The following is a 25,584-nucleotide window of genomic DNA, read 5'->3' as shown; positions in this document are numbered from 1 at the left end:
AAGTCACAAACCTGATTCATTCTGACCTCAGTAAAATGTGCAACAACCCTTACCTCAGAAATCATTACAGCTGTGATACACATATCAGTGTGTGGCCATTCGATGCTCTTTTAGATTGGGTATACATCGTGGACATATAAACAATTACTGTGGCTAAAGCTTACTGTAAGAGTCCTCTTTCTGAAGGGGGGAAAAGTGAAGAAAAAGAACCCTTATCTTCACGACACAATGTGTTGTTGTATTTTATATTTAGGTCTCTGTAACAATCATACACTTTTATAAAACATTGCTAATGAAATAGTTTACACACAAATGGACAGAAGGCATTGGTACTGAGCACTTAAATCTTGAACACCCATGAAGGGTTCTCTACAAAAGTCATCTTAATTGTAAGGTACATTCATGCCAACCAAACAAGTGGAGGGCAGACCACTTCTCATTTTGACATCACAGCCTATACCTAAGGTGTCCCACAAGCATAGGAACAGCAAGATAAAAAAAGGAAAATTACTTTTTCCTGAAACCATATGCAACAGCAAAACAGGAGAGCTTGAAAACCCACAAACACATTCACTCCACCAAGACAGCCTGGACTGTTCATCAGTGACTGATGAACAGTCACTTCACATTGCTTAAATCCACAAGGATTTAAGCAATGTGAAGTGACTGTTCATCAGCTGTCCTGATGCGATGGAGAATTGTAGAATAACATAATGATCTTTCACTTTACAGAGATGCCAAATAATCCCGTGCTTTTGGGTTGCACATAAATACAACTGTTGATCAATCATTAGACACTAAGTTGTGGAAATGTTCCATGAGCATGTCTGGTTCATTGCTTTTAAGGTTAACTGCAGTCCAGCTGAATTGAACTGTGCAAGCACCCTCGTACAGCTGTGAATATACATCTCTCAGCAGAAGTTGCTGTTTTCTTCGAAAGCATACAAAAAGAAATCCCTGAAAAAAATGCTTATGTTAAAAAAAAACAAAACAAAAACCCCCCAACAAACCAAACCCCACAAACAAAACCAACCAACCAAACTTTTTTTCAACTGCCATCTCAGATCAAAAAGCAGGATTATGACAAGCACAGTGTGGTTTCAAATGCTCTTGCCTTTTCTATTTTCCTACAATATCTACAGCATGATTGGTCACTACTTAGGAAATAAAAGTTGAAACAGTCACAGGGAAATGTACTTTAAAAACAAGGGCCATCTTATCATCTTGGAACTTTTAACCTTAGATTCAACTAGGATGCTCACCAAAACAACCAGAAGCTGAATCATCACATGAAGTCTCAAACTGACCTTGAGACCTTAACAAGCCTTTGATTTTGCTATTTTACTAAGTTATTCACAGAAAAACAAAGATGATTCATTTTTACGTGAAATACAACTGGCCCAGTTTAAAGCTCGGTTTAGCACTGAGCATGGAGAAGACACCAAAGAAAAGCTAATTGACAATGCGAAAGAAGTAGAGAAAAGCTAACAATTAACCAGGCTTGGTCGTTGATATAGAGAAAGAGCTTCTTATTTAAACCCACATTGAGTTGTATTATATTCATTACACTGAACAATGTGAATGTTTTGATGAAACTTTCCTGTTTTCATGGCTGTTTTCACAAACAGTCAACTGTGGAAAACATTTCTTCCTAATTTACCATTGTCTAGAGCAGAGTAAACATTCAAGAACCAAGACACAGAAAAAAATTGTGAAATCCTAACAAAAATTTTTTGCCTATGCTGAAATTCCAGAATGATTAAAAAAACACAACAACAAACTCAAACACAAAAAGCAAGCATTGTGTTTCCAACAACAACAAAAAAATAGATGGTGTCATGACCACAACATAAATAAGCTGAATTTGAAACTTGTCACTGCAACAGCCTATAAGTAGTATGTTTAACCTGGAGGGCAGCACAGACTGTAAACATGTATTTTAAAACAAAGGACAAGCTGACAATTTTTACTAACGTAAAATATAAAATCTGAAAACAAGTGATAAAATGCTTTCTCTCCAATATTGCAACATATGAAAAGTTTGCTCATACTCTCAAGTTTTGAGTAGGTCAATCTGTAAGAAACCTGTCTTAGAGCTTCAGTGGCACTATAGTTTTCTATCTCCACATTAATTGTAAAATCATCTCCTTACAGGATAGTTTCTTAATGAATCCGCTCTACTGGAACACTGCTTAAAGTTCTCTCAAGCATCAGTAAGATAGTACAGTCAGGTCTATCTAAATTCTGAGAACAAGAAGAAAAACTCCACAAGTACAACTACAAATCACTGATTGAGAATATAATTTTAAAGAAATGACAGTATCTGCACTTAAAAATTTAGTGACTATTTTTTCTGTGTTAAAACTACTGATAACAATTGAAAGCTGGCAGGAGATTCCTCTGCTGAGCAACAGCAATTGTGATAGTAGAAACTTAACACATTTATAGTAGAAATATTAGTTTGCAAATGTAATCAGGTATCATAGGAGAAAAAATCCTGCCTTTATTGATGATTGAAACATTTAAAATGCAGAGATAAAAAACATTTAAATCTCTCTTAATATAAACAGTAAGTCCATAGGATTAGAAATATACAATGGAAAAGACCCCACTGGTCAGTTTTCCTAGAACATATTCTCCTTGTTCTAGTTCAGTGTTAAAGTCCACTGACCATGTAAGTACAGTTTTCAGAACATCAACCACAAACAATCCAACTTATGTTTACCTATGAACCTCAAAATTCCATGAAGTATGAAATGAAGCAAGTACTACAAGCAAACTGCATTAACTCTTTCTGAACCTTAACACTGTACACTCATTTGTGATGCCTAGAAAGAACACTGAATTACGAACATTTTCAGTGCTTTGTACCAAAATATTCCTCTTTACATAAAGAAAATGAAAGTAACCATGTGTATCGCCTGTCCCATTATTCTCTCTGATCCACACAGAAGGTTAACTTCAAAATGAACCTTGCTCTCTCCATGCACAGTGCTCTAGCTCAGCACATGTTTTCCCCCCACAACACAGCAGCTCAGTCCATATGTGAAGCAAAATAACAAGAGAAAATCTGCATAGAGAAAACACGAACCTTGAAAACAAGATTAGGAGCACATACCCTCTTTTTACTGTTTCAACAAACATAGAACCTAATGGTGTATTTATGATCAAGGAAAATAAACTTGCAGGGAAAAAACTCAGGCGTTCTTCACTTTGCTCAAATCTCCTGTGGATAAGAAAGATACAGCTGTACTCTTGAACCCATAAGGCTTGGAAATTAGGCCATTCTTCTGCTTAAGGCACTGAAGGAAAGAATTCTTGTCAGATACTTTCTCCCACGCCCCCTCTGTCCAAATCAAAACCATGTGTTCTTATTGTGCAAAAGCAAATCCAGAAAGGGGAAAAAAAAACCAAACAGAAAGAAATTAAACATGGTATAATCATTACCATCCCAACTTGACCATTTCATTCTATCCTCTTATCTCTTGCCCTGTTCAATTTCTTTCCTCTTTAAAATGCAGCTGTCTCCTATGCTCCCCTGTCAGAAGGGCATCCTTAACCACACCCACTTGAGCTGGCATCTGAGATGTCACCATCCCGTAGCTAATCCACAAACGGGTGTGAATTTGTCAAAGTTATAATTATTTTTATGATAATGAAGCAAATCACATGGTCATATGTCACTGGTTTATGCTTCTTAAAACTTTCCCTGCCATGACATCTCAATCATTCTCACACTAGGTAAGGTAAGACAGGCTAGGTAAGACAAACCACAATTCCCACATTCCTCCCCAACTCTGGCCAGAGTTATCATCCAGCACTCCTGCCTTGTTCATTTCTTCTTCCACTGTAAACATGCCAGATTGCTCCAGCAGAACTAAACAACTTTGAGGTATTTGAAAAGTACAAAACAAAACAATACCTTAAAACTTAGCTAGATAGGTGAAATCACAGCACAAGTAAACAGCAACACCTTCACACATAATAGTAATACCTTCAAAAGATTAAATTACACTTACTATAGAAAAAAATGTATTCTCATGCCAGACTAAGAGGTCCTTATTCAGAAAAAGCAAACTACTTTCAGCATTCTCATTCTTATTAACTTAAAGTACTATACATCAAGTAGTATAGAGCCAGCTGTTGAATCTCTGAGTCTTTTCTAACACAGAGCTCCCCAAAAACATCTAAGAGAATATATTACCTATGTATTTTTTCTCTTTTGCCTTGATTAAGGAAAACTGTTCCTCAATTAAATGACACAATACAAGGCAACATGTTATGAAGGGAAAAATATAAAAGCTCCTCTTTCATCAATTAATACCAACTCAACAAAAACAGAAGAGATACTCTAGCTCAAAATTTGATTCCTGTCCTTCTCTTTTTCCATCAACAGCAGAGATGGGAATCTCAGTTCACCCAAACTAACTCCAAGAGCAATCCTTTGCAGTGATACACTACCTGTCACAGTCTACAAAAAAAATGTATCAAGAGAAGGCTGTAAATAGTTACATGTACAAAATCAAAACATAGGGAAAATTATTATTTTGAATATTGCTCTTACCTCTCACTTGAAAAAATAAATCCAGTAATACACATGAAAATACAGTACTGCCTCCACCCATTAAGTTCCCCAAGATTCCAAATAAACTGTTAGTAAGAATAAGTGTTTGATAATCATAATCTACTTTGCTTCCTTAAACACAGCTTTCCTCAATGAGAAATAACATTTCCAGTGAAAAGTATTTACGGACATATGCTAGGGAAACTAAGCATAGCACTGGGAGATATCAGGAATAGCAAAAAAAGGCAAAGAAAAGGAGTGTAAACTCCACAGGGCAGACCTATCAGTTACATACACACTGATGCTTCCCAGGCCCTGGCTCCCTCCACCTGTTGTCTGTCCCTTACTGCCAGTTCCTGTTCTTTTCACTCCAGCTTTCTGATAAGACTTGATTATCAAGTAATGTGCTGCCTGATATTATCCCTTCTAAAGTATTTTCAAAGGGCAGTGTGGGACAAAAGGCAAAAGGCATTATGGAAACAAGCAAGTTTTTCACCCATCCCATCAGGACTCGTGTAATTCCTCAAGGAATTCATATTCTTATGATAGGTCCTATACCCAATATTACAATTTCTTTTTTCAAATGATAACACAAATGCTTGCATCCTCACTGAGAAAAGCACACATTAAAATTTTATTTGTTTTCTCTTTCAAAATACTGAAAGCAGCTGCCAAGAGACAGGGGGTGGTGGTGGCAGGGTAGCTCCCCGTGATTTCATGCAGCAACCTCACCCCATGTACAGAGCACAGCTGGACACACACATATGGTTGTACTCAGAAGCATCAATCTGCTCTCTCTGGACACAGAGCTCCAGTCTGCCCCTTGGGAGTCACACAATGGAGCAACACTGTGAGATGGCTACGAGCACCAGGCGGAAGAAAAGAGCCTCTCCTGAAGATCACCATGAGCTGCTCGGGAGAGCTTTGCTAATACACATACCGGAGAACTGGAAATATGCACAAGAAAGATGTACTTTTTTACCAGCTTCTTAATTCCTCACTTTTCCCAATTACTTATCCTTTTAGTTACAACTTCTCACCACCTTGGTTACCCAGAGCTGACTAGCTCAACTTTGTCCATCACGAGACACCAGCATAAACAGTTCCCCCGTCCATTAGAGTTTATTAGCAGAAGGAAATTACATTAAAAGTAATTTAAGAGTCTCATCTCACCCTCACAGAATCCATTTTAAATCAAGGAATACTACTGATCAGGAAGTCAGCAATGGACCACCTACCCCTCCTCCATCCTACATTTGCCACTTTAGCCAAAGGTCTGATGTAAGAGACACCATGGGTGGACAGGACAGCTCCCAAGGCTGCCCAACAGGCAGAGCTCAAGGTCTCTGTTCCAAAATCCTGTGGATGCCCACTAATGGCAGCACTGGAGTAACTCTGTGCAGACTGGGGAACTTACAACTGCACAGATCTTTGGTAGTTATCTGGCTAGATTATACTTGCTAGTATAAGGTTTCAGACTTACACCAAGGTTTTCAGAAGTAAATGTGCAATTCTAAGTATTCTGATACCCTGTACAAACCTAGGCATTTCAGATGCCCAATGCACTCTCTGAAATTACAATAATAAAAACCTAACACTTAGTATTCCTAAGGTGTCAAAAGTGAGCACCCATGATTAGCATAATATTTTTTAAATTAACGACCAACACTTTGAAGTTTTCATTCAATAAAAGATGATATTTGAAAATATTTCCATTTGCCTCGTGTAAATCTTGCAAGTCTTATGGACTGTATTACCAGATATATACATAAATACTTCTTATCCTTTCCTATCATCTATCTCTCATCTACATTCCTACATACATTTGAAATAGAAACTCATGAGTAACATGTATCACGCCAACCTGGACTTCATCATTTAATTAAATCGAAATTTTCATCCCAAGAACTTGCTTTTATTCTCACAGTAACACAGAACTCATCAGTCCATGAAGAGTAAGGACAGACCAAACACATCTATTTGCTTTAGCTAGTAATAAGTCTAATATTGCTGTATCAATTAAACTTCCACTGAGTGACTGATACTAAAAGCTCATAATAATAATTCACCACACTGGGGTTTCACTTCTCTAGCTATATTATCTCTGTTATCTTTGTCTTCCAAATCATCATCTTACATTCACTTTTCATTTCATAATAGTCAGTAACCTATTCAGGAGGCACTACTGATTAGGCTTGTACAGTAAAAAAACCTTTGGAGCTCCTGCTACTAGCCAGAATATCTGTAGCATAGATTGATGCACTACAAACAAACATCTTCTTCAACCCATTTCAGCACACTAGACCATCTTCCTTCATTTCTTACCAATCACTTTCCACACAAATAGAAGGTGGGTATAACTGCATGTGTTACATTTCCTATGACTCCTTTTCCCCTTCCTTTCTGCCACTCCCCCAAAGGTAATTAAGCATACATATTGCAAACAATACTGCTTTTAACACTGGTCCCCTCACCCAAGAGGAAAATTTCACAACTCCCACACTACCACCCATGTAAATAATCACCACTGATGGACAGGACCAGACATGGTCCAGCATTCCTCAGGTACACCGTCCATCATAGCCAAGACTGATTGTTTTCTATGAAAGACCACTACAGCAGAGAACACCATTCCATCGAGTCTGGGCGGAGCAGAGAGGACCGCAAAAATTATTTAAACTGAGCACAAAGGAAGATACAATAAACTCGGGAAGAACCAAAGACACGATCACAGCTTCCCTCAGAGGCAACACAAAGCAAAGCAGAGGAAAGGGATAAAACACCAGGGACTTGAGGGTGCAAATCGAACAAAGAGCAAGTACCGATGAAACCCAAAAGGTAAGGCAAGACCAAGTGCCAGGCTGTCAGACAGCCCACAAGTGGACAGCCCAAGGAAGACGCGGAGGTGCCGTGCGTGGGGACCGCCCTAAGGCGAGGCACCCCGGCTGCTGCCCGCAGGGGCTACAGGCCTCTCGCCGGCAGGGGCCCGCAGCCAGCAGCCCGTGTGCGCCGACAGCCGAGGACATATAAGGGCAGCCCAACCCGGCCCGGCCCAACAGCGCTGGAAGGGGCTACTGGAGGGCTCCCCGCGGCAGGCCTGGCGCCGCGGGCGGGCTGGAGCGACTTGGAGCGCGGCGGGCCGGACCCGCCCCGGCAGCGCCGCATGGAGGAACCTGGGGCGCGAGCAGGCGGCGGTGCCGGCCCGACGCCCGGCACGGCCGGCCCGCCCGCCCCTGGGGCACTCGGCCTGGGCGGTACGAAAGGCCGGGCCACCACCGGGTACCGGGAAGAGGCGGAGGGAGGCAGAGAGGGAGGGGGGTCCCGGCGCGACACTTACGTTCTCCGTGTCCCGCTCATTGACGGTGGGCAGCGGCGTGCGGGTGGACATCGTGCGGGCCGCGGCGGAGCCGCGCCCGGCGCTCCGAGGGGAGCGGCCGCTCCTAGGCCTCAGCGGAGCCCGCCGGCCAACCCCGCCGGCAGCCAGGCGCACACGGCGGGACGCGGGGCCTCCTGCCCGCTACGCACCCGGCGCCATCGCCTCGCCCGACCGCCTGGCTGCCCCTTCGCCCGCCTCGCCGCCGCCGGGCTCCGCGCAGCTCGGCCGCCGACTCCTCCTCCTCCTCCCCCGCCCTACTACCCGCTCAGGTGAGCGACCAGCAGCGCAGGGGGGCCGCGGCGCCTCCTCGCAGCATCCGGCGGCGGTACCACCTCCGCTTCGCCCCTCCTCCTCCTCCGCCTCTTCCCCCTGCCCGTCCACGCCCCGCTGGCTCCGCCGCAGGAAGGGCCGGGCGGTACGGGCGGGTGCTGCTGTGGCGCCAGCGCCGCGGTGACCGCGGCTCCGTCACGGGCCCAGCCTGGGTGGGGCCCGGGCGGGAGCGCGCCCTGGGCCGAGGGCTGAAGTGAAGTGGGATCTCATAGTCGACAAGAGGCAGGACTGATTTCTGTGGTGACCAGTGACAGGACCCGAGAGAATGGCCTGGAGATTAGTCGGGAAGGTTTATGTTGGATATCAGGAAACGGTTCATCGCCCAGAGGTGGCTGGGCACTGGAACGGGCTCCCCAGGGAAGTGGTCACAGCACCAGCCTGAGAGAGTTAAAAAGCTTTAGGACAGCGCTTTCAGGCACATGGTGTGCTTCTTAGGATTGTCGTTTGCAGAGCCAGGAGTGGGACTCGATGGTCCTTGTGGGTCCCTTCCAACTCGGTAAGGCCTGTGCTTCTGTGGGACAGGTGTGATCCTCCGCCGAGGGGAGGGCGTGTCGCCCGTGCTCCGGAGCCAGGGTCCGTCGGGGGACCGGCGTGTCCCTCAGCCTGGCAGAATGGAGAGGCCTCCGAGAGAGCCAGCGCGGCTCGGCGAGTCGGTGGCCTGGGGAGCCCCAAACACCCTGCGTGTGGACTGTGGGACAGAGAGCTTGGGGTGCTGGGGCCGATGGTGTTGGCTAGTGGGTTGCCAGCAGCTGTCCCTCCTTTGTTTCTGGTAACCGGGAGTGTGAGGAAGGGCAGTGGGGCAGCCCTTCTGCCTTTTGCACAACTTCAAGTCTGCAATTCATGTGTTCTCTGGAGGTTTGTAAAACCCTGTGTCAGCGTCAGAGCATCTCTGTAAATCAAACCGTTTATTTGTGCACCTCAGCCAGCCCGCCAGCCTCCTTTACCCACTTGAAACTGAAATGGGATCAACAAGACTGTCCATGTCCAACCAGCTCACAGTCCTTGAACACTTAACCAAAAATGACCTCATGTGCTTCAAACTAGAACCATACATGCATTTTTGTATTTGAGAAGTTACTAATGTTTATGCAACAGCAGCTTTTGCTGAAAAACCAGCCAAACCCTTCACCAAATTCTGCAAAAAACCTGAAAAAAATTGCAAGAACCCCGCCAACTTCCCCTGCCCCAGAAGCAAAATAGTGGGTCTGAAGTTCCATTGTAATATTTTGGCAAATTTGTGTAGCTGAGGCTGTAAACATCTTCATAAATTCTGTAAACACAATCCTTGTTCTGGAAAACCTCCCTTAGGAAAACACTTGGGAAGGCACTTCATGAGTTGTGTATCTATCTTCAGGAAGCTCTTATGTGCTCATGAAAGAGCACTGACTGTTATATATTACTTATAAATAACACATATATATGCATCTGTATGTATAGGTCAACACGATTGTAGTGTATGTTTAATTCTGGCTATATTAATTATGGCGTCATTCAAGAGGTACCCTCAGCTCCTCAGCACTGGTCAGCCCACAGTGGAATTTTCCACGTATTTGGGAAAACAGCTGATGCAGGCACAGGCAGAGAACATCCCCATGTTGTAGGAGCAGTGTAACTAGACTCGCTCTTTGCACATTCAGCATCTTGTTGCTGTGAGCATGCATGATTTGCCAGTCTGGAAACTGTAGAGGTTCCTAGCTCATCCTCGGACCAAAGCCTCCCAAACCCTGGCAAGGGCTTCTGTGAATTCCTTGCTGTCTCCTCACATAGCTGGAGCTACCAACTGCAAAGGAAATTTTAGTGTCCTTCATTTTACTGGGAACGAAATTATCCAAGATTGGGTTTATTTGAGGTAAGCAGCCATTGTCTAGCCAGCATGCCAAAACAAGTTTGTTGACAAACTGGATATTAACCCAGTTTAGTTGCTTAGCTCATCAAAATGCACTCACTTTTATCCCAAGTAAGAACAAGACTATGTCTAGGGCTCTGTGTGGGGCCTGACTCTGCAATCCTTACTTGGTCAAAACTCCCACTGATGCAAACCCATCCTGGTATGGATTTGTGTATGCACCTGTGGTCAGGGAAGAAAGAAGTGTAAGCTCCAATGTCTTCTAAATGTGTTTAATGGCACCACTAACTAAGGCAAAGCTTAGAGAGACTTCCTGCCTTACAATTTGAATAAGCTTTGGTCAGTATTTCATAGGAAAATTTAATCAGAAATTAAAAGTGTAGCAATGTAGTAATTCTTGTTATCTGAAGATCTGCTTTGCAGTTGTTTTGGCCATGGTTGTTACTGTTGTCATCTTCTTTCATGTTACCAAGATCAGTCATTCATTTAATAGCGCTGTTTAATTTTGTTGTGTTATTACTGCAGGCTTCATGTTTCCCCCAGATGGGAAAATGCAGGGACAATGACTGAAGAGCTGCATGGAAGAGAAGGTGACCACAGAGATGGTCCTGTCATAACTCAGTCACTCTCTAAAGAGTCAAAGCAGAAGAAAGACACTGAGCTGAGCACAAAAATAGTCTGGATGGAGAAAGCTTCAAACTGTCTGAGACCTGCAACTAAAATATGCCAAAAGTTACTGCTGCTTCAAGTAGCATTAATTCCTGCTTAGTGCCCAGCAGGAATGATGTATATTTAGTGAGTGACTTCAACTTTGGCACTGAAAATGTGGATATTCCACCACCTTACCAGGACCCAAATCTCATCCACTACTGTAGTATTGATTTCAGACACTGGCTTGAATGAAACCTTTTCCCACAATTTTCAAATTCAGTTCTCAACAGCAAAATGGTGAGAGGATCAGAAATAACACAGGAACAGGTGACCACTGAGATGTGAATAAAACAGAGCAAAATAATGTTCTTTATTGCCTTTCATTACACCAGGACATCTACTGTAGTGTGGAAAACTAAATGAAAGACCTGGCAAATATGAAAGAGTAAAGTACCTCCAGCTGCGTGCAGTAAGGATTCAATAGCATTAAGGAATCCTGAGGTCATTACAAACTACAGGTACAGGGCTCCATGGATTGTTTACTTTCATGAGGGACACTGGAAAAAAATGACATGTACTCTGAATGTAAGTAGACTTGGTAAATAGTTAGATTCAAGATTCTGATTTTGCTGTAGGAATCATTAGGAAGTACAATCTTAGTTGAAAGTTAAGTAACTTATAATTTGTCCTAATACTTTAAACCTGCAAACAAATGAGAGGTTTTTTTGTTAATAGCAAGCCATACCTTTTGGGAATACTCTTATCATGTATGTGCAAAAAACCTCCCTAAAATGTTTAAATACATTTAACGGGCCAGAATTTATCTCAAGGTCAGTTGTACTGCAATTTAGTAGTTAGGTTTGTGTTTTCACTTTTTCTGGGCAACTGAATTTTTTTATTGTTTCAATGCCATTACAAAGAACTGCCCTAAGAATATCCATGTTAGAACTTTATATGAAAGCAGTAAATAAAAGCAACATTTGTCACTGTTTAGCCTGGACGTCTGGGAGAAGTATAATAAAATCACAGTACAGCTTTGTTGTTGCAGAAATTTCTTGCATATCCACAAGGCCTCTAAAATGGTATCAGAAAATCTATTCCAGAGAAGAGAGAATTACCTCTTAAACATGTGGGTTGCTGGTGGTCTGAAGAAGCTTATAAGGGCAGTTGCTCTGTCCCTGAGTATGTCTCTGATGGCCTAAAAAAACCAGGAGGGGTGTAAACTGGTCCCACTACATTAAAGATCTCTCTACTGTCTCTTAATAACCATAGCTAAAAATAGCTAGTTCTGGTTGTTTCCTACAGCTTTGATATCTCATCTTTCTTTTGATGCCCCCAGTCTCTTCAGCCATACAGTCAACCTCTTCCCACATCTGAAGAGTTTCAAAAGGAAACTAGCAAGCCACCATAGCACTGAGATAGAACCACAATGAAACCTGGGGCAATGGCAACTCTGTGAATTTCACCCCTTGTTTTCTTTTGCTGCAGCATTTTTTGACTGTTGTGGCTTTTAGTAGTGGTTTCAAACTTACTTTTAAAAAAAAAGTTTCATTTTTTTTTTCTTCCTTTTTTTTTGTAGCTTGAATTTCAATTAGTATCTTGGCAGAGGAGGTAAGGCTTGAATAATTTTCATGCATCAGCTCTGACAACATCTTTTTTGCTATTCATTTTTTGGGAAACATTAACATTCTTAGAAAAGACTATCAGAGAGTAATAATGAAAACCATGTAGTATGTTGGAAGTATCTGTAATGAATATGCAATATCTTGGTATTCCTTTTATCTGAAAATATTTATTTGTTATGAAAGCATGCTAAAGAGTAAAATAACCATTTAAATCTTCATTATTCCTATCATAGTTGTATCTGAGCTATGAAATAAAACATAAAATTATGTTTTATGCACCTCTACATTTGAGCTGGGAAGCTTCCTGAGCTGTTGGTAAGCTGTAGATCTGAGGAGCAGAGGGTCTAAATGGTTTGTCCAGGAGCAAAGAGAAAGCCAGGGACAAAGGCTTCTTCTACTCACTAGAAGTAGTCTTCGGGGACTCTCTGGATACAGTTTTATACCCAGCTTTAGATAACCCCTGGAGATGGGGCAGGATGGCAGAAAGCCTGCAACAAGACACCTGGTGATCTGCCATTGATCTTCAGAGGGCCACCAGAGACCAGAAGTGGGGGTAGAGTTGGGAAAGGCAATTAACCTAAGTGGTCACAGATGTTCTCACTCCACATCTGCCCTCTGCAGACTTCAGTGGTGTGGTTTCTGTGGAAACAAACTCTGTGCTAAATGGAGCTGCTATCCCTGTCAGGATGTAATTTTTCCAAAGATGTATTCTGCAGTAGCACAGCAAGAACTCATTGATGCAGAATGGTGCAGAGCTATCCTGCAGCAGTATTGCATATTCTGATCCAAGGAAGAACAGCTTTTGATCCAGGGACAAATGCAGGATTTGTTATGAGTTGATCCAATGATTCTGTAAAAGGAAGGTCTTTAACTGTGGCAAAGACTCTATGTAATCCTCAGGGAGCATGGGGTCAGTCTGAAGTCTTTCCTTTGCCCATTTTAAGGTGACCAAGAAGAGAAATATTTGAGCTAAACCCCTGACTGCAGCATTTAGCATGTCTGTGTATGCATCTCTGTGTGAGTATTTTTTTACTTATTTCTGTAATACCTTATTTGGTAAAAATACCTTGTTGAGTGTACTAGATTTCATTTATTATTGAGTCACTCTACCACTTTAGAGGCTTAAAATGACTTGGGTTGTGTGGTACTTTTTTCCCCTAGCCCCTCCTCCACCCCCCCCCCCCAAAAAAGCAGTCGCCTTATTTTGTTTTCTGCTGACTGCACTGAACTGGCAGAATAGCCTTAATTGACAAAATGACAGGATAGAATAAAATGTTGGAAGGGAAGAACTGACACAGACATTCCTGAACTTTTTAACAGTTCAACCACAATGGCCTGTTCAAATGAATTCATTACTTCCACAAGAGAAAGTAAATTTTATCCTTCCCAGAATTTGCATATGGAACAAAATGGCCAACAGCTGCTGACTGCCATGAGTCGTCCTGACCACGTCTTACAGTGGATTGAAGGCTAAGCTGAGATCCATCCCACCTTCTCCAAGGTTATCAAGAGCAAAGGAAGGCCATCTGGGCCTCCTGTAACAGCTCTTGAGACAGAGCTGGCAGTAACCTTGACTGCAATAGCTTCAGCCATGGATTTAAAAGAGAACAGATTCTAGAAGTCTTCTTTAAAGATCCCAAGAGGGTGTAAAACAACCAGATGAGAATGATAGGCAGCAGGGTTCACTTTGAATTGACTCAATCTCTGCACAAAAGCAGCACCCCTAAGTCAAGTGCAGGGAGAGGGAAGAGAACCTTACTCTGAATTACCTGGCCACTCCTGAGGTGGGATGACGGGCTATACAGGGCCTTAGTCTGCCACCAGAACCATCCCCTTGCAAAACCACATCATCCTGCTTTCCCAGCTTTGAAAGGAAGGTGTCTGGAAACGGATAGGAGAACACAGCAAACAAGAAAATAAGCACATTGTCAGATTCTACTTTTTAGGTTAGCCAGAGAAGTAAGAAACAATGTGAACCTGATTTCCAAAATGAGATAAAAATAAACCGAAGGGGTTATTTTTAGATGTACCAAGCTAGCCAATAACAATTCAGCTTTATGGCATGTACAAATAGGATCCAGATTCTGATTTTGGTTTTGTTGCTGGAAGTTTTCCATTGGCTTCAAAGATAATTAGTAGTTTCATCAAAGTAATTTGATCAGAATTTAGCCATAGATATCATGTTCCTTAACATGATGCGCTTACTCAATAAGTTTTAGGGGAAAAATAATGATTAAAAAAGTAAAAAGAAGCAACACACTGCTCTACCTCACAGTTTTATTAAGGTTTAAATGATTGTGTTTTGAGAATGAATAGCGCTCTATGTCTGCTAAGCATTATTATGCATTATATAAATGCATAGTATCAGGCGTGCTATTTTCATCTTTGCCGACAGCATGATAATGACGTCTCTGCAGTGGGATGAAATGCAACACTATATTTAATAAAGGTTATGGATTTTGTTTCTATTTCATGTTGTTAGGTGCTGGGCTGCTTCTGGTATCTAGGTCACTGTTCAAATCTGTCGGGGTGAACTGTGGCCAGTCATTCCTATCTGGCCCTCTGCTGCGGCAGGGAAAGTTGTTCCTCTCTGTAACTCATCAGCTTAGTTTAAAGTTAGCAAAAATGCTCTGTGATGGTGCCAGTGCTTACATGGATGGAATAAAATGCCAGACATTATTCTGGGATATTCAGAACTTGGTGTTGTTCATAGTGATGTAAAATGAATTAAGGATATTTAGCTGAAACACTGAAGTATAGCATCTTTTAGGAGTACTAAAAATCTAAGTAAAATATCTGGCAACAAGTTTAGTAAGCTATTGGTTTTCTTAGAACAGTTTCATTTTTTACGTGGGTCTGAAAACCATATATATATATATGTCTATATGTCTATATCTATCTATTTATATATATATATTGCATATAAATTCTTTAGTTTAGATTTGTCTTTCAAGCCTTCCTTTTGTCACTGCTCCTGTATTCCCACTATTTACTCTGAAGAAGTGTATAAAAATCCACTGGAACAAATCTTAAGGTCTTCTGGTCAGCTTTTTATTGAGCTTTTACTAGAAAAGAACTTGCGGTAGTTCAAATCCTGATGGATAAAAAACAGCTGGGCCCACACCTTTCCCTCTGATTTCCATAGCAGTTGTTGCTGAGTAAGAACTGGATGCATCTCCTGCTCCTGTGTCATGACTGCTGACATGAACAAGTGGGAGGAAGATCAAGCTCTGGCAAGGACAGACTTCAGGAGCTGCTTCATTCTTCTTTCACACGCATGGGAGTGTTGCCGTGTGCTTTCCTGTCTAATCAGTCTCAACACAGCCTTGCACAACTCAGCCTGCTTTAAGCTTTTAACCAGGGTGTAGGAGTTCAGGAAAAAAAACCCACCTCCCTTCTCCCAAGAAAAATGTAATTGCAAAGATTTGTTTCGATGTAGCATGTGCAATAAACTTGAATCACTGAAAGAGAACCACATGTTTGAGTGAGTATTTTTTCTTTCCCTCATTTTCATTCCTAGTTAGTTATTAATTTTACTTACCTCCTAGAGAAAATGCGCTAGAGACTGGATCTGACTCCCAGTGAGGCTCGTGGTGGAGCTGCCAGGGCCATAATCCCCGGGGCTGTAAGACAGCTCCTCTCTGGTGACCCTGCTGGGGCTGTCCCAGTATATACCAGCAGACAAGCTGGTCCCCATCATCATTCATGCAGACAGTGACTCATCCTGTGGGCCAAAGCAAATGCTAATGCCTAGTAATTATATTAAAATAGTGCATGGTGATAGATTCCGCTCTTGTTGTAATTGTGTTACTAATTACAAGTGCTACTCACTCTTTGTAAGACTCATTTGTTTAGTACTCTCAGAGAAATCATGAGGTTAATGAATTTAAGGCTTCATACAAAAGCCTTGATGTTACAACATGATCTGCACCAAAACCAATGCATATATGTGCAATTTCAGTGTAAAGATCTTGGTGCTTGTAAGCTCTCTAGACTTCTGGTGAAGCTACACAGAAGTTCAAAATTTATTCTTCCCTTAATAAGCTCAGAATATGGATCTTGGTTATTATTATTACCAGTACGTAGCATGCTGAGATGTGAAGGACAAATGACAGAGCAGACTAAAATTCAAATTAAGCAATAAATGAGCATAGTAAATAGCAGGGTGAGAACAGAATATCAAGGGACAGAGCCAATAAAATATTGTTCCATTTAGGGAAGATGATCCAACAAAATTAACTAATATTTAACAATCACATACTCACTGTAGAGTAACTCATTGTGACAGCAATAAAAAAACCACTAATGAATGGCTACAGAAATGTACAGATTGGTACACTTAAGACAGATCTAAATCAATGCCACCAATGGAAATGGGAATTCCTTGACAAGATAAAAAGACAGGTTGGGAATTGAGGCTGTTCAGCCTGGAGAAGAGAAGGACACTTTAGAGCACCTTCTAGTACCTAAAGGGGGCCTGCAAGAAAATTGAAGAGGGACTTTTTGTAAAGGGTAGTAGTGATAGGACTAGGGGGAATGGCTTAAACTGACAGAGAGTAGGTTTAAATGAGAGATTAGGAAGAAATTCTTGACTGTGAGGGTCATGGGGTACTGACAAGGTCAGGTTGAATAGGGCTCTGGGCAACCTGGTCTAGTGGAAAGTGTCCCTGCCCACCATAGAGGGCTTGGAATGACATGATCTTTGAGGTCCCTTGCAACCCAAACCATTCTATGATTCTGTGATATTTCTATCTCTGTTACTTATAAAACTTGTTTTATAATGGCACCTGATCATCTTTCTCATTACAGTCCTCATATCCCCTGCAACTGGGAAGCTTTGGAACAGGCGCTCAGCAGCTGGCATCCCTGGGACATTGGCAGTCTTCGGGGATGGCACAGGCAGCACAGGCCGCCCTAGCCTGAGTACCTGAGCCCTACCCCCTGATAGCACAGCTGCTGGCACCACCACCTAGCAGTAGATCTCCACGCCTTCCCCATCCCATCCCATCCCATCCCATCCCATCCCATCCCATCCCATCCCATCCCATCCCATCCCATCCCATCCCATCCTTCTGTTCATCCTTGCTCTTGGTTTTCCTGCAGCATGACTGTACTACCATGTCAATCTTCTTCACCTCTATTCCCAGCAGCCTGTGAGACACAGGAGAGAAGGCTGGGACTGCTGCTTCTCGGAGGAAAGGAGAAAGCTGTTGCTTTTGGGAGAAGGGAAAAAAGTAAATTATTACTCTCCCTATCTTCATTTGTATTTCACGGATCTTACCAGTCTTCCTCCCTTCAGTCTTGTTCAGTGTAACTGCAAAATTCACTTTTACCCATCTGTCTTGGAATTCTTGGGTAATCTTATGCCCTTCATACTAACGACAACAGAAGCATGGAAAGAATAAATTAGTCTATCCAGAAAGTCTGCAGTAGGGAGAGATCCTCAAAAATTAATCTCACATGTAGTCTGTTACCCTGGCTAATTTCTTTATGTGGAGGCATATTTTTTATGAGTTAACTCATGCTTCTCTCCTTTTTCTCACATTTTTGGGTCCCCCAAATTAAATAAAAATGCAGTTTTACTTCTTTTGACAATGCTGATTTCCCTTGCAATCATATCTAGGTAGCAAGAAAGTTTTGCAAATATTTGTGGAAGTGTTCACCTAGTTCATAAACTGCATGAATTAATCATGCTGGAATCCTCCTATGGGTTGGAGAGCTGCACAGACAGGGGTCAGAAACGGTGCCATCTAGCAAAGCAGGCCAAGCTTTAGGCAGCTGGTCTAAGCAGTTGTCCTAATGCATAGTTCATGAACAAGCCATTGGCTGCAATATGTTGGTGTTGGTCATGTATCAAATAATAATGAGCACTGAACAGTAGATTCTGCAAATGAATGAATGGGGCTGACTCCCTCACCTTGGTATGAGGAATGTGTCTTGAGGCCTGTGTTTATGGAGCTACAAATTTTGTTCTTTGATCTCTTCCCTATAATAAGGCTAAAGGAATGCAATTTTTGTTGTTAACATTTTGCATAACATTAGTCTAGGGAAAGGTCGCTAATATTCCGTAGCTATCTCATCAGTCTCAAGGGACATGTCATATACATTAAAGGAGACATATCAATAATTAACATAAATTCCTTCTAATCCTAAAGTCAAATATTAACATCCTCCCTTACCTTTTTTTTTTTTTTTTTTTTTTTTTTTTTTTTTTTTTTTTACTTCTGGCAAATTCCTGAAGAACCCAAGGCTGAGAGTGGTAGAATTTTGCCCAGAGATGATGAAAATAAAGAAACAGCCATGTGCCTGCCTGTCTGAGGCAGATTTCAGGCATGTAAGTCTGCAGTAATCTCAACAGTTAAGTATGCAGAGAAGTGCTTTATAATGTGTCATAATCTTGCAGTTAACTCTAATTAGGTGAAGCTTCAATACCTATAAAACAATAAATTTTGGGGACAAAAGGTATTCTTCTCTCGATTGCAGCTGCTTCTTTCTAAAAGTCTATTGAAAACTAATTTCTATAAAATAATACTTTTAGATATGCACACTTACTTATTTTCAAAATTGAATGTAGTTAGATGTTTCTAAAACTGACTTATGAACCTGTACATAAATCCTTGTATTAAAAGCTCCATTTTCATCCTGTAGCATTAGCATTTAGAGCATTCAAAAAGGTGTAATAGTGCCACATGTTCAAAGCAAGTCCAAATTCCAATTAAAGAGCATCATCATGTTAAACAGGTATAAAGGTAAACATATGTGCACAATTTATTAAGTATAGGCATAAAGGTAATTTTCAAATGTCTATGTACATCTGAAAATGGTGTCTATCCCTACATATATTATACCTGTATGCATAATAAACTGCAGACCCATAGATTTGTTAGGTAGAGGCATATAGATAATTCAGATACATTCCCAAGGCATCATCAATCACTAACTTTTTTGTCAGTGGGAAGGAACATGATCTTTCATGACAATTAAGTAATTGTTTGTTTTCTCCTTGCCATTTTCTTGCAAGAATTAGACATTTTGGGTTACCTATTACCATGAGATAATTCCTGCCGTTCTGCTGAAGGCTCAAGCAAGGCGAAATATTTCCTAATTCCCAGAAGGCAAGTGTTATCTCATGGTAACACACACACACACACTGCAGTGTGACATTTCTCCTTATGGAGGAGGTAAATGGACCATGCTGTATCCAGGATACAGCTTTTTGCTTCCATTAAAATCTGACTTGTATTTTCCTGCTTGCAAAATACTTTGCCAAGCTGTATAGTACAGAATATAAATTTCACTGAGCTCTTTTACCACTGTAATTTTAATAAAATACAGAGAAAGGCTAAACAGAAACATCCAGCTGCTAAAAACCTACAGGACTGGCATTTAGGTGGAAGTTCCTGTCTCTGATCTTGTGCATGTAGGAAAGGATATTCATAATCTCATGGTTCTAATGGCCAACAGTGTGTGGATAGCTGTCTTAGAATATATTGTGAATATAATGGAGATGGTATTGTTCAGTGTTTTCAGGATGTTGCTGTTGAGGCCTGACTATAACAAGGTTTCCTAACTTCAGTCAGCAAACCAGGTGAGGAGCCTTCTGCAAGTCTTCTCTTCCCTGGCTGCCTGCATTTATCAACATTCTCAGTCAGGAAATGCATCCAGGATGCATCCCCAATTTCAGTGCTGTTAGTTCTGCAGTTAGTCACTTAGAAAGATGGACAAGTCTGTGCAGTGGGCAGCCGCCTCACGTCACCTCAACCACCCTCAGAGCTAGCTCTGGCTTATTTTTCCACACATTGGATGCTCTGAGGCAGATATTCTCCATACTGCTAATGTCTGCTCAGGGGAGACATAAAAATTCCCTTGCACAGGAGGCAGGGGGAGGAAATAGAGCAAGGCAAGCTCCCAAATCCAATATTAGTTTCTGATTGCAGCATATTTTTCTCCTTTCCCCATGACAGAGTGTCACCGTGCCACTCTCAGCTCTTTGAGTTCTAAGTCCACTGAGATCAATATCTAACAAATGTGGCCGTGAGAGGACACATTCATGATAGGATAGGGAGAGGACAGTGAAAACAGCCTATTCACTATTGCACTTGGGGATTTGCCTCCAGAGGGTAGGTCCTACCAGGTTCTCTCTAGAAAGGAATTTGCAGCCACTGGGCACACACTCTTTCTGTCAATAATTTATTGTATATTGCCAATGAGTCAATGCAGCCTTTTCTTCCTGTACAATGAGCTACTACCCTGACAGATAAAGCCACACATAGCATATTATAAATGTGATCTTTAAACCTCAGGTTCTGTGTTACGGAATCACCAACAGAGGAATCTGTCTTCTCTTGAACAGGGACTTGGATATGGGAATATTTTCTATGGGGAATTCCCATATGCCATAAATAACTACCATATGCCATAAAGTGATAATGAACCTGGTTATCTTCTAAAGAGAGTCATAAATAATGTTTTCCATTTTGTTAGTAATAATCCAACTTTTTAGTTTGGGACATTACCAGGCAAAATTTTAGCAATAGCTTTTCATGCACCAAATGCTTTCCTTCAAGAGAAAGGGGGAAAAATCCTGGACTGGAGAGGCACACTGACTGAAACACAGCTACAGTAGCTAGACCAACAGGAAAAACAGATTTTTGGAGGGTTTGGTTTTCTTTTTTTACAAAATTGTCTGTGGGACTAGCTTCACTGCAGGTGTATTTCTGAAGATGACAGCCTCTGTTTTGCATCTCTTACATACAGAGCTGAACATGGGCTATAAAGTTTGAAACTGGATTTCCAGTTAATCAGAGTTCAAGGAACACTTGGGATTCTTTTGGCTTGGTTTCCATAGCTCATGAAATGGGGTAAAATCCTAGCTGTCTTGGAGTCAATGGCACAAATCCCACTGGTTTCAGTGGGGCAAGATTGTCATGCCTTGTATTTTAGAGGTCAACTACAAAAAAAACATCCCACAACAACTCTGATTCTGACCATACAGTAATTTTATCATCTTTATTCATGTGCATGCTTGTCATGCTTTTAGTTTACTGGATCTATTGATTTCCCTCACTACATATTTATAAATGTTTCCCTGCCTGCCTTTCTGGAGTTCTGTGATCCAGCCAAGGGGTGTGATCTTCAAATCTAAGAGATAGAAAGACCCCTATGAAGTGCATAAGTGCATAAAATACTGATAGCATTCTGGCACTTAAATTCCAGTTCCCAATGGGGTCATAAAACAGATTCCATCTACTTTAATTGTCTCTACATCAGTTCTTTTTAGTGCCTGAGAAGCACTGGACACCATCAGACAAGACATGCCAAAAGTGTTTGTCAGAACAAATTGGCAATAATCTTCTGTTTAGCTATAATATTATATATATATATTTTTATTATTATCAGGACATCTTCCTCAAATATTCCTAGCCATATATGGTATGAATTTCTTGCCTTTATTCCTTTTCAATTTCTCTCTCTCTCTTTTTTTCTTTTTTCTTTTTCTTTTTTTTTTTTTTTTTTTTTAAGGCAGCCTATACTGGGAAAACATGAAAAATTTCCTGAGTGTGATCTGGTCTCTTGCATTCATATCTGATAAGCTGATGGCTCTGTGAGCCTCAGGCACTGGGAGAACATCATCACATTTATAGGGTTTTAATGACAGCTCTTATAGTTACACCAAAGATACCATGTTACACCAATATTTTGCACGGGGTGGAGGGTTCTGCCAAGGCTTCTCAGTGTGCTTTCTCACAGCTGTGCTGCTGTGAGCCCAGAGACAGTGCTTGCAGTGAGGAGCCTAGCATCCCTGCAGATGCTCAGCTGACTTGAGGCTGGACCTCAGCCAAATGGCTTCTGAGCTGTTTCCATGGGCTGTGTTTTAATGCATGTTGCCTGTGCATTCACACAGCTCTTTCTTATGGGAGGAGGATTTGCAGGAGAGCTGCTGGGCTGGCTCAGAATACCCTCTGGAAGCAAATAAAGCAGAGAGATCCCCTCTGCAGATCTAATGTATTATTTTCTAGACAGCTGTGAGCTCACACATAGATATTGTCCTTTGTTACTTTGTTTGCCAAAACATCATCAAACTGTGTGGCATTTAAATACACCAAGCCACGCTGGTTTGTGGTACCCTCCTTGTTGACCACTGTATTAATGTAGCTATGACCTTGTCTGATGGGATTGTGTGGTATTTTGGGAAGGCAGCCCCTCTTGTCATGCTCTGCCCTTACTGTGCCCCTTCATTCTGCACCTGGTGGTTTCTCTGGCAGTACAACTTGAGATGGCCACCACAAAGTAGAGGGCACTTGGAAATCAACATCCCTGCTTCTTCTTGGGTATTGATGATGATGAGGAAACTGAAGTGAGTACTTCAGCAGAACATTAATCTGTCACAGCTCTGATCAGTGCAGCAGCACTTTGGGTGCAGTGGTAAGTGCAGCAGGGAGCAGATGCCATCCTGGGGCCACCAACTTCTATTGCCAGAGATTCCACTCCTGTCTGCATCAACATCAGGTTCACACACAGAGCTTCTCTCCAGATCCAGTTTTGCAATAACTGTTCAGGTGTGGAGGTTGCTGTGCCACAGACATTTGTGATTTTTGTCATGCTGCTGTATCACTTAATAGGACACAGCAATGCAAAGTTGTTTATGTGTTGCACTCTTGTGTGCCCTGCGGTCAGAATGACCCCGAGAGTCCTTTTTCCCAGTCCAGTGGTCGAAGAAAGAGTCAGAGTTCTTCGGCTCTGGTTCACAAGGTTGTTTATTGTCTCTTATCTAAAACATTCTTTTTCTGACCCGCAGAGCTCTGTCTAGCAGGTCTGTCTGAGGCACACTGCCAGCCTCCCAGGCTGGTGTTGTTTTTTATACCAAAAACTACGTGTACTATATGTTCCAAAACTACGTGTACTTATGTTCCAATAGCTATCACCTATGTTACACAGTCAGCTTCTATTCTGAACCAACCTAAAAGTGCCAACATCACCCAAATCATGGAGGTTAGAAAGAAGAAAGAAGAAGGACAGGGCATGCCCAATTCCCTCCATCTTGGGACCTCAAACCTCCATTCTAAAAATCCCCAAAATCCTATTTTTCACCCTGTGACAACTACTATTATGCTACTTAAACTTTTGTGACTTGTAATTTTTCATACAAGGTTGGTAGTTTGCTCCATGGGCTGAGATCGAAATCCTAGGTGTCTTTGGCTTTCTGCCATGGTCTCAGAGCCCCCTGCCAGGTGCTTGGGCTATCCAGGGCACCCAGAGGGGTGTCCTGAGTTCCAACATTGCACTGCATGCCAAACAGTTTAGAAAAGGTCCCTTCTGACAAATGGGCTTTCTCAGGTATCTGCACCAGCTGACACATTAATGCTTTGATTATTTATAATAGCATACAAAATAAGATGACCACACAAAATTAAATCACATGTCCTGAGTCACAGGTTCCTGCTTTGGTGCAGAGGTAATTTATGCAAACTGAAATTCCTTTCATGCCCTTCATGCAAGGACATCACCTGTGAGAATGGTTACTCTGAGTGGATTTTGACATATGTCAGTTCAGAGCTTCATACCATAATAGGAAAGAACACCTTGCCTGATGCTTCTCTGCTTTCCAAAACCTTTCATCATGTTAATTGTACAGAAGAAAACAGTGGTCTAACTCTGAACTACGGGTATACAGAGTCCTGTGAATATTCTCCAGAATAGTTGAACTCAGTAGCAATGCCTGTGTAAAAGCTGATGGTTCTTAGCATTGTCAGTTTTTCATGCTAAGTGTCTGATGGCTTTTGCACATTTATGAGTGTATGAGGAAGATGCTGAAGGACTGTGGGGATCAGGAGGTCAAAATATCCTCTGGACATGTGTAAGCCAGAGAGGATACACTGACAGGCTGCCTCGTGTGGTCAGGGACACAGGATCAGGGAGGCATTATACTCCCATTTGGAGACCAGAAAATAGTTGGGGGGAAGGAATGTCATGTTACCAAGAATACATGTTTGCATTTACTCACACTTGGAATTAACAGCATGGAAAGATATTATGCTTTCAATAGGTGATACTCCAATGAAATTGTCAGCTGGGTGGCATCAGAATAAGTTTATTTTGTGATAAGCAATAACAGAAAATAAATGCAAAACCAGAGGTATCACATTGTTTCCTGAATAGCAAGCCCCTTGTGAACTGACCTTTCGGTAATGAGGCAGGTAAGCAACAAAACAAGGAGACTGGATGGTCATTGGATAAATCAGGACCTCCACTGGAAAAGTGCTAGGGATCTGCAAAGCGCACACCACAGCTTAAGAATGACCAGTGTAAGTAATGCCTTTGTTCTCATCCATCTTCTGGGTGGTGGGATTGCACACTGTGTGCTGTGGGGTGGCCCTCCAATCACCCCTGAATGTGTATCTTCTCCAGAGTGCAGTGCTCTGGGGTGTAGTCATTAGAGCCAATCACAAAGGAAGTTAATCCATGACATTCCTCTCTGCAATGCCTGTGTCAGGGCTCTTTCCAGGGCAATGAGCTCCATTTCAGTCCTCTGAGGATTCTCTGGGAAATGCTTTAGGGCCTTCTCTTGGATTAGGTCCAGTAGTTGCTGGAACAAATCCCTCTGTTGCTCCTTTTTCTTTTTGAAGTACATGTTGGTCATTCTGTCTTTGTGCACTACTTACTGTTTCAAAGTCTGAAACAGATTTTAGAAAAGAGGAAAGGGTTTCAAGTTATACTTTCTTAAAATCAGTCCTCATGCTAAATTAAACGAAACTGCTCCCTCAAGACTGCCCCATTTCAGTTCATTCTCTGGAGGCGAGGCAGCAGAGTGTAATCCAAATTGCTTTTGCTTGCTGTCAGTCTTCATGTAGCAATCATGAGATGCTCTGGAGCATGGCAAGACAGGGGGAAATTAGTGTGTGTGGGGGGGTGCTGTTTGCACAGGAGGGCATTACAGCCTCGGGGATCAGAAAGAGCTTTGTAAGAGTCCTGTGCAAGAGAAAGGACTTTGTCACAACAGTGGCCCAGTGGGTTCTTCAGTATTCCTCTCTCTCTGCTGGGTTCTTGTGCAATTTTCAGCCCTGCTGGTTTGTGCAGCATTGGCTTCTCTCATAAATTTCCTGACTGAATCCTAATTCACACACAAGATCAAAGGAGCTTACAGAGGGGTTTATGCTGTTTGTTTGGTTGTCTTCAGTGCCTGTGCTGCAGC

General features: G+C 41.9%; 1 protein-coding gene and 1 long non-coding RNA gene across 7 annotated transcripts in view; one reads left to right on the top strand and one right to left on the bottom strand.

Annotated features, from left to right (window-relative positions):
• MARK1 (microtubule affinity regulating kinase 1) overlaps positions 1-8,273 on the bottom strand; it is a 57,243-nt gene extending 48,970 nt beyond the window's left edge. For 2 of the 5 annotated variants that reach the window (XM_038130852.1, XM_038130855.1), the window contains exon 1: positions 7,902-8,261. In XM_038130852.1, coding sequence (XP_037986780.1) covers positions 7,902-7,952 — 51 coding nt within the window. In that variant the 5' untranslated portion in view covers positions 7,953-8,261. Of the gene's footprint in view, positions 1-7,901 lie in introns of all 5 variants that reach the window. The other 3 variants (XR_005256199.1, XM_038130854.1, XM_038130853.1) reach the window with 3 other exon arrangements.
• A 185-nt stretch (positions 8,274-8,458) lies between these two features.
• On the top strand, positions 8,459-15,858 carry LOC119698655. Of its 2 annotated transcripts, XR_005256201.1 has the most exons (3): positions 8,459-8,766; positions 10,642-13,409; positions 15,538-15,858. It is a non-coding gene; the product is annotated as an uncharacterized LOC119698655 (long non-coding RNA). The 2 variants fall into 2 exon arrangements; XR_005256200.1 differs by lacking the exon at positions 15,538-15,858 and having other exon boundaries at positions 10,642-13,571.
• Positions 15,859-25,584: the final 9,726 nt, after the last annotated feature.

This window comes from Motacilla alba, chromosome 3, assembly GCF_015832195.1.
Source record: "Motacilla alba alba isolate MOTALB_02 chromosome 3, Motacilla_alba_V1.0_pri, whole genome shotgun sequence".
NCBI lineage: Eukaryota > Metazoa > Chordata > Aves > Passeriformes > Motacillidae > Motacilla > Motacilla alba.
Note: the sequence above shows the minus strand (reverse complement) of the source record. Positions and strands in the feature narration are given on the sequence as shown.